Raw genomic sequence first — 7,980 nt, forward strand, 5'->3', positions numbered from 1 at the left:
CTTAAAAGGCTTGTTAAAGATCAACGTGTTTGTCTTACTAGCAACACATGGACGTCAATCCAAAATTTGACTTATATGGTCATTACTGCTCACTGGATTGATGATCAGTGGAATTTGCAAAAAACAAATCTTAACTTTTTTCAAACTCCAGATCATAAGGGTGAGACAATTGCAAAAGGAATTGAAGCTTGTTTGTTAGATTGGGAGATCGAGAACATATTCACGGTGACACTAGATAATGCATCAGCTAATGATGCTGCAATCGGGTACTTGAAAGGGGGAATTAATGATTGGAATGGTGTCATATTGGGAAATGATTTTTTACACGTTCGGTGTAATGCTCATATCTTGAATTTGATTGTAAAAGAAGGATTGAGTGAACAAAATGAGTCCATTTCTCGGGTAAGGCGTGCTGTGAAATATGTTAAGTCTTCTCCTGCAAGAACTGCTTCCTTTAAGTCATATGTTGAGAAGGTAAAACTAGACACCCATGGCCTTTTGAGTTTGGATGTTGAGACGAGGTGGAACTCTACATACTTGATGTTAAATACAGCTGTACAATTTGAAAAATCCTTTTCAAGAATGTATATTGATGATCATAAGTACTTTAACTATTGTCTTGAATTGAGTGGAACAACAGTGCATCCATCTTCGGAAGATTGGAAGAATGTGAAAGTCTTTCTCAAGTTTCTTGAGATTTTCTATAAAACCACTTTGAAGTTTTCGAGTACTTTGCATGTTACTTCAAATTGTTTTTTCCATGAGCTTTTTAATCTTCAAAGCATAATTGTCCAGTATTCGAATTGTAGCGATTCAATTTTGACTGATATGGCTAGGAAGATGAAAATTAAGTTTGATAAATATTGGGGTGATTTTGAGGATATGAACATGTTGTTATTTGTTGCCGTTGTGTTGGATCCTCGCTATAAAATGAAGTATGTGAAGTTCCTTTTTAACAATTTTTTTGATCCTTTGGAGGGAAATGGAAAGTCTACTAAAGTGGTGAACACTTTAACTCGCTTGTATAATCATTATAAGAATTCTATTTCTGGGCCTTCTAGTGAAAATATTGGAGATCAAACTAGTGTGATGAGTCAAATTGGTGCAATAAATAGTTCTGATGTGTGGCAATCGCAATGGGAGAAATTTCTTGAAGATGAGAATGATGTTGATAATAAGTCTGATCTTGAAAAGTATTTGATGGATGATCTGGAGAAGGTTAAGGATTTCAATATCTTGACTTGGTGGAAATCTTCATCTGACAGATATCCTATTGTCTCTAGGATTGCAAGAGATGTGCTTGCTATTCCTACATCTACTGTTGCCTCGGAATCAGCTTTTAGCACCGATGTGTGGAAGTTAAGTTCTGTGCTGCTTTTATATTTAAAAATTTCATGTTGACGATGCAAATTAAGGAAACTGTGGAGTCTTATAAAGTGTATTGTTTGTGTGGAGTCTTATCATTTGAATTGTTAAAAATACACTGCTTTTATAAAGTGTATTGTTTGTGTGGAGTCTTAATTAGCAACTTTATAACATGGATCAGCCTTATGCTTGATTGCCTTCCAATCTGTCATCTTTCTTTACTTTAGAATCAACAGGAGACTTCTAAATCTGTCTGTCAACACCTTTTCTTATAACTATATTCTTTAACTCTTGAAAGGACCAGTTCCACCAAAAAAGTGTAATGTCAATAAAGCAGTCATAAGATAACATTTTGGCACTTGAAAACATTCAAAGCTAGTGCTAGTAATACTAGTACAAAATAATGTACTTTGTTTACGAACTGATGCCTTCCTTTATCAGAGGCAGATGCAGCCTTATTTACTGGTTGGTTCAACTCAAATGCGCAATGGATTCAACGGCGAAAATTAAAAGATTGAACTCATCAAATCTAAATTCTGGATCTGACCCTGCTTCCTTTCCTATACAGATGATTCTTGGAAATGCGATTCTTGAATCAATATAGTAACTACTAGTAAAGCAATCAAACAGTAAACACCCAACGCAAAGTATGTAGTTATCATTTGAATTGTTGATTGCTGATTTGGATTCTTAAAATCAATAATGGAATTAACAACTGTTTTGTGTGAGGCAAATTAAGGAAACTGTGGTGTTGCTGTTACACTTTAAGTTTTGGGGCAAAGTTGCTGCTATATTTGTTGGCTAAGCTGCTATACCTTTATGTTTTTAGGCATTTAATGCCTAATATCGTGATTTTTTTTACAGATTCTCCGGGCACTGTTTTGAGCATTGATTAGTTTGGAGCTTAAGCTAAGGAAGATGGTCGAAGTACTTTTGATTATATTATGGATTCTCTAGTTAGTTTAGTTTAAATATGTAATTTTTTCATTTTTATGGATAAAGTTGTTTGTACTTTTGAAGAATGTAGAGATAGAATATTTGAATTGTCGCGGCTAGTCATAAACCGAAAAACCGAACCAAACCGACAATAACCAAACCGGTGGTTATTATTTTACTTGGTTTGGTTATGGTTTTAAACATTTAAAAACCGACTAAATTGGTTTGGTTATGGTTTTGACCAATAACCGACCCAAACCGAACCATGAACACCCCTACTCTTAACATGATGTGATATTGTCCGCTTTGAGCCAAGCCCGCACAATTTTTCCCAAAAGGCCTCACATCATTATTAAGAGTATCCAACTCCTTATAAACAGCTCCCTTTTCTTTTCAGCTATCAATCTGATGCTTTGTTCGCACACCTAACAAGAAGCTAAGAGCTCCTAACCAGAACCTATTTTCCTACCATAGCATGAATATCAAGCCTACCAATCAAGATACTGCGTTAATAGTTCAAAAGTTGGTGAACCAAGCAGTAAGCATTGCCAATATTCTAGGCCATGTTTTTTCTAGGATGGATAAAATTCTTATTCACAAAAAACATTCCAAAAGACAAAAAGAAAATATACCGGGCTTGGAAAGATTGGCTCCTCCGAAGAATTCTGCCTTGAGATTAAATGTGTTGCCCTTATGTGAAGCTTTCCGACCATGGATCTATTGAACTTTCAAAAAAAAAAAAAATTGTGTCATTGGATCAGAGTAATAAAGTGAAGAAGATAAAGTAGCACTTCTGTTATGGCAGAGGATTTGTTGATCGTAACCACCAGGGCTCGTATATCTCACTGCGTGAGTTTTCTTCCACTTCAAAAAATAGGGGCGATTTGGATTGTGGAAGCATAATGGATAAAGTAAATGAGGTGTTGGAGTGAGTGTGAGGGTCGGATTTTCAGGGGAGTTGAACAATAAAGAGAGAAGCAGAGCTTGAAATTAGAAGTTACAGACTTACATTGGCTGGATCTTTATTTTATTTTTTTAACTGAGAATGAGAGGGAAACGGGGTAGCACGAGTAAAATTGGAGAAAAAGTTTCAAACTAAATTGAATTGCGGTATTTAGTTTAACCCCTGAAATTTAATACTCGTACAATTCGATGAGGTTATTTACATTTTTTTATAGTGAAAACGAAAAAATCTATAGAACAAAAAATAATCTAAAATTAGGGTATACGTGGTTCACTATAAATCGATTTTTTCTTTAAAAAATATCAATTCAACTACATTGATTTGTTAATAAACCAATCGAAGCAATATAAATTGGTTTTTTTGATTTTCTTTTCATTTTTTGGTTTTTTCAATTTCTTTAAGGGTAAAAGGTCAAATTACACTTGAATTATGCAAAATGGAACAACTTTGTCATCGTTTAATAGTGGGGTCAAATATGCCATCGTCGTTACTAATTGGGGTTAAATTTGTCTTGGACTACCGGAAATGAAACAACTTTGCCATTCATTAATAGTTGGGGCCAAATATGCCTTCGTCGTTACTAATTGGGGTCAAATTTGCTCTTGAACTACACAAAATAAAACAAATTTACCCTTATTTTTATAGGACTAGTCTCTATTAACGTGCAGTTGCACGTTATTCCCAGACTATCTCAATTATAATAAAAATATTAGATAAATATTATTTATAATTACATACATTTATTTTATGAGTTAAAAAATATTTAATTTTAAATTTTCCATTTTACTCTTAATAAAATGATTATCAACGAATGAAAGAAGGTACATCCATAAACTAAAAGAAAAAATAGAAAAGAAGTAGACATGATTTTTAGTTTAATTATTTAATATTTGGAATTCGATGGATAAATTTATTCAGAACATATTCAAGAGAGATGGATTAGTATGATGAGATAGTATTTTACAGGTTCGAGACTTAGAATAGAAGTAGATAAAGTTATATGTAGTCCATTGGTGTATTGTAAATCTAACTTGATCAGTGAATTCCAACAAAAAACACATACTAACTTAAATAAAGTTTGGCGCAGTAACTTACATAATTTCAACGAACAGATATCCAAGCAATAGTCAAAAGTTCAGAAACCAACTGAAATATAAAATTTGAAATAGTAACTTTCATAATTTTATTGTGAACAGATATAGTCAGTAGTAGTTACCCATAAAGTTTGGCATAATCACTTTCATAAATTCAGTGGACACAAAAAGTAAGTCCTATAAAATTATTCACAATAAATTAAATAATATTAACACATATAATTTATCTTCACATCATCATAAGTCATAACAGATAAAAACATATAGAATTGTGTAACATGTGCGGCCAGCCAGTAGCATCTATGACAAGGAAGAGAAGGTAGAAGATAGAAATTTCATCAAACTTGGATGGACGCCTGATTGTCATTTCAATGAAGATATAATATCTAGGGTATTAGCCGAGCTATTTATTTTCAAGGGAGAGAATGTATCAGTAGTCAATTAGAGTTGTGGTTAATGACTGATTGTAATTTCAACGGAGAGAAAATAGGAGCGGATAATGTAATTAAAGTTGTATTTAATGATCTTTTATTTATTATGAGTCCTTGACCAAAATAAGCTATTATTTAAACCAATTTGTATTTGGCCTTCCCCGACGATCGTGGTTGAAATGTGTGGGATCAAATGCAAACGGAGTTGGTGGTATCTCCTGTATCATTCCAAATTGCCTCATAACTCGATCAGGCAAGTGAACCTCGACAACATCCCAACAAAATATTGTGACTCTAGCACGCCATATATTTCGTCCAACACGACAATAATCGGGAAGGCTCTCAATTAATACATCAGAATATGGTTCCCAAATAAACTAAATGAAACAAATAAATCAAATGAGACCTTACAATTACAATATACATGAAAATTAAAACAAAACTAATACAACATTGTACCTGATCCTCCGTCATGGAATCAAGTGCATCCCTAAAAACTTTCAACACATATTGGGTAGTGTCGGTCCAACTAAAATGTGCAAACCATCTAGTAGCGCGTGGACCCCTAGGTAAACCAGTATTCGCATCCCTTTGTGCTAATATCTGGGGCCTGAGAACAGTAATTCTCTCCCATGCCCAAACCTGAAGAAAAAACACTAATTTCAGCATCATTTAATGCAACTGTTGTAGTAAACTAAAACAATCAACATCATTTTTTTTCATTATAGCAAAAAGGAAATAAAAAATCTTATCATTTAGCTAGAAAGAAAATAAAGAGAACTATATGTATACTCTGGGAGGAACATTCCATGTAAGAAGGTTAGAAAACTCTAATTAGAAGAAAGAGAACTATATGTTTAGGAATTGAACAAGTTTTTTTTTTTATAAATACAGTTAATACTTTTATTAATATTTTTAGGTATACCTGTAGTAGTGGTAGGAATCCCGCTATCTCATGTTGCTTAGCCTGTGAGGCCTTACAAAGATAGTGATACAAGCATGCTAGAGTCGCACTACCCCAACTGTAAGATCCTATTGTGTTGACGTCCTCAAGCATAGGTAAGTACATAAGCTTCAAATTACTTCCAGATGTATCCGCCATCATCATACCAGCAATCATCCAAAACATATAACATCTAGCCTTCTGATTGACCATATCTTGTGTTGCCGTGTCAAGTAATTTTGGATGACGTAGCATGTGTTGATTAAGTGCCGATACCTTGAGGCTATTTTTTTTAAAGTCTCCAGGAAGTGGACTAAAACCTAATAATCTTTGACAAATGTCTTTCCAATCCTCTGTGCTCCTCGCCAACTCATTCCCAAGTACTGGATCACCATTCACGGGTAAGCCATACAACACCTCTACGTCTTGCAAGGTGATTGTCGCTTCTCCCGTCCTAAAGTGGAACGTATGAGTTTCAGGACGCCATCTTTCAACTAATGAAGTAATCAAACTACGATCAATAGTAGGTCGATGAGATCTGTAAACACCGTACAATCCTGATAGTCTAATCACTTCCAAGACTCGTGTATCAATTGGATCTTCCTTTACAAAGTCCCAAAAATTTCCATCACATCTCCTTGTATTCAAAATCACATTATCCTTTTCATCCCATATATCCTGTGACCTATGGGTGAGTTGTTCATTCAATACGGACGAGTCGAGTGGACCCGGATCCATCTGATATGTATTATTTTCCGCCATAAAACAAAAATACCTACACAAGTGAATATTTTCTATGAAACTTCTATGCTTGTTTTGCCTAAAAAATGTGAACATCACATCTTCTTAAGAAAGTGAAAAAACAAAAGCAAGGGATGTGGATTGAGTCCAAGTTCGGGAGAAAGAGGGGGCCTTTGTTTTTTCATCTTTCCTAAATCTACTAAATCGGAAATGAGTTAGAGTTCAAGGTCCGGCTATCTCGTTAATCGGTCTGGGTCGGTCGATACGATGAACGGGAAATCCAAAAATGTTGCTTCATTGAAGTCCCTCATGGAAAGAATGACTCTTTGCACGAAGAGTGAGATGCGAGAAAAAGGCAGTCTGCGTTCAAGCGTTTTACTAGAACTTCCTCAGTTAACTCGGGGAATTCCATTTCTTGAATAAGCAAGGAATAAGCGCTACTAGTCTTTTCGGAAACGCCCAAGCCATCCTTACTTCATCTTCACTTCATCCTTATACACCTGCTGGACTGTCTATCCTTCCTTCTCCAACAAGCCCTAAAGTCTCTTGCCGCCTAAAACTCTGCCATGTGAGGCAAAAATGCTTCGATATCATTGAAAATGCAGTTTCCCAACGATGAACTGAACTCTTGGACTGGCTGAAAGGGAAGGGGGAAACTGTACAAGGTATTTTTCACTCGTTTACGGGACCAGTGTCAAAGGAAAGGATTGTTGCACTCTCTTGCTTGAGAAAAAAACTCTGTATCTTCCCAAACGAAAAACCCAGAAACAAGAATACTACCTTTTTTTGAAGATAAAGGGAGAAATTCGTCATACCATTATCTTCTAATCCAGAAATTGAAAGTTTGAAATGTAATCCAGAATTCTTCCACTATACTAGTGTGTGAAAAAACACATACCTTAATCACAGTATCCTGTTCCAAGCTTCTTAATCGATTTTTTGCAAGCAAAATCGCACAAAATACTGAGCTTTGAAAGTTTCACATTTAAAATTTGCAGCAAAAAATCGAATAAACTTCACAATCTATATCATCGGAACAAAATCAATTTGCAGAGATAGATAAAATAATATATGGATCGAGTAAATTTTGTTGTTCTCCTGGTGATAGTGATGTTAGGGTTTTATTTTGAAGAGGGGATTTAGGTTGAAAAGGAAAATTTATTGAATGAGGGTTTATTTTGAAGAGGGGATTTAAGTTGAAAAGGAAAATTTGTTCAATGAGGGCTTACTGCTGAGTTGTATATTTATTCACATATATTAGAAAACACTGAACGACATCGTTATTTTAAATGAAGAGACAACTAATAGTCGTGGTCTTAGGATACGTAATAGGACTAAATTGTTACTGTCAGTAACGACTTTTATTTTAACGCCGTCCACTTATTAGCTGTTTTTCCCATCAGAATTTTTGAATAAAATAATGTCTAATACGTTACTCAGGAATACATTTATGCTAGTTCTGTAAAAAAAAATAAAAACGTATTATTTTGGTGAATTGGTTTAAAT

The 7,980-nt window shown here is 34.6% G+C and overlaps 1 protein-coding gene across 1 annotated transcript; it reads right to left on the reverse strand.

The window, feature by feature from the left end:
• Positions 1 to 4,921: 4,921 nt before the first annotated feature.
• Positions 4,922 to 7,629, reverse strand: LOC132624639 (serine/threonine-protein phosphatase 7 long form homolog). The gene is made up of 4 exons (XM_060339387.1): positions 7,373 to 7,629; positions 5,716 to 6,508; positions 5,250 to 5,432; positions 4,922 to 5,167 (listed from the first exon to the last, which is right to left on the reverse strand). Exons 2-4 carry the CDS (start codon positions 6,493 to 6,495, stop codon positions 4,922 to 4,924), a joined length of 1,209 nt encoding a protein of 402 aa, XP_060195370.1. The 5' UTR covers positions 6,496 to 6,508; positions 7,373 to 7,629.
• Between the last annotated feature and the right edge of the window lie 351 nt (positions 7,630 to 7,980).

The sequence above is a fragment of the Lycium barbarum genome, chromosome 2, assembly GCF_019175385.1.
Source record: "Lycium barbarum isolate Lr01 chromosome 2, ASM1917538v2, whole genome shotgun sequence".
NCBI classification, from domain to species: domain Eukaryota; kingdom Viridiplantae; phylum Streptophyta; class Magnoliopsida; order Solanales; family Solanaceae; genus Lycium; species Lycium barbarum.

Excerpts from the sequence above, each read along its gene's own strand:
- LOC132624639 (XM_060339387.1), bottom strand. The coding sequence starts at position 6,495 with ATGGCGGAAAATAATACATATCAGATGGATCCGGGTCCACTCGACTCG. Across the intron at positions 5,433-5,715 it reads GATTCCTACCACTACTACAG|GTTTGGGCATGGGAGAGAAT; the intron begins GTATACCTAAAA and ends TTTTTTCTTCAG. Across the intron at positions 5,168-5,249 it reads ATTCCATGACGGAGGATCAG|TTTATTTGGGAACCATATTC; the intron begins GTACAATGTTGT and ends TGTTTCATTTAG.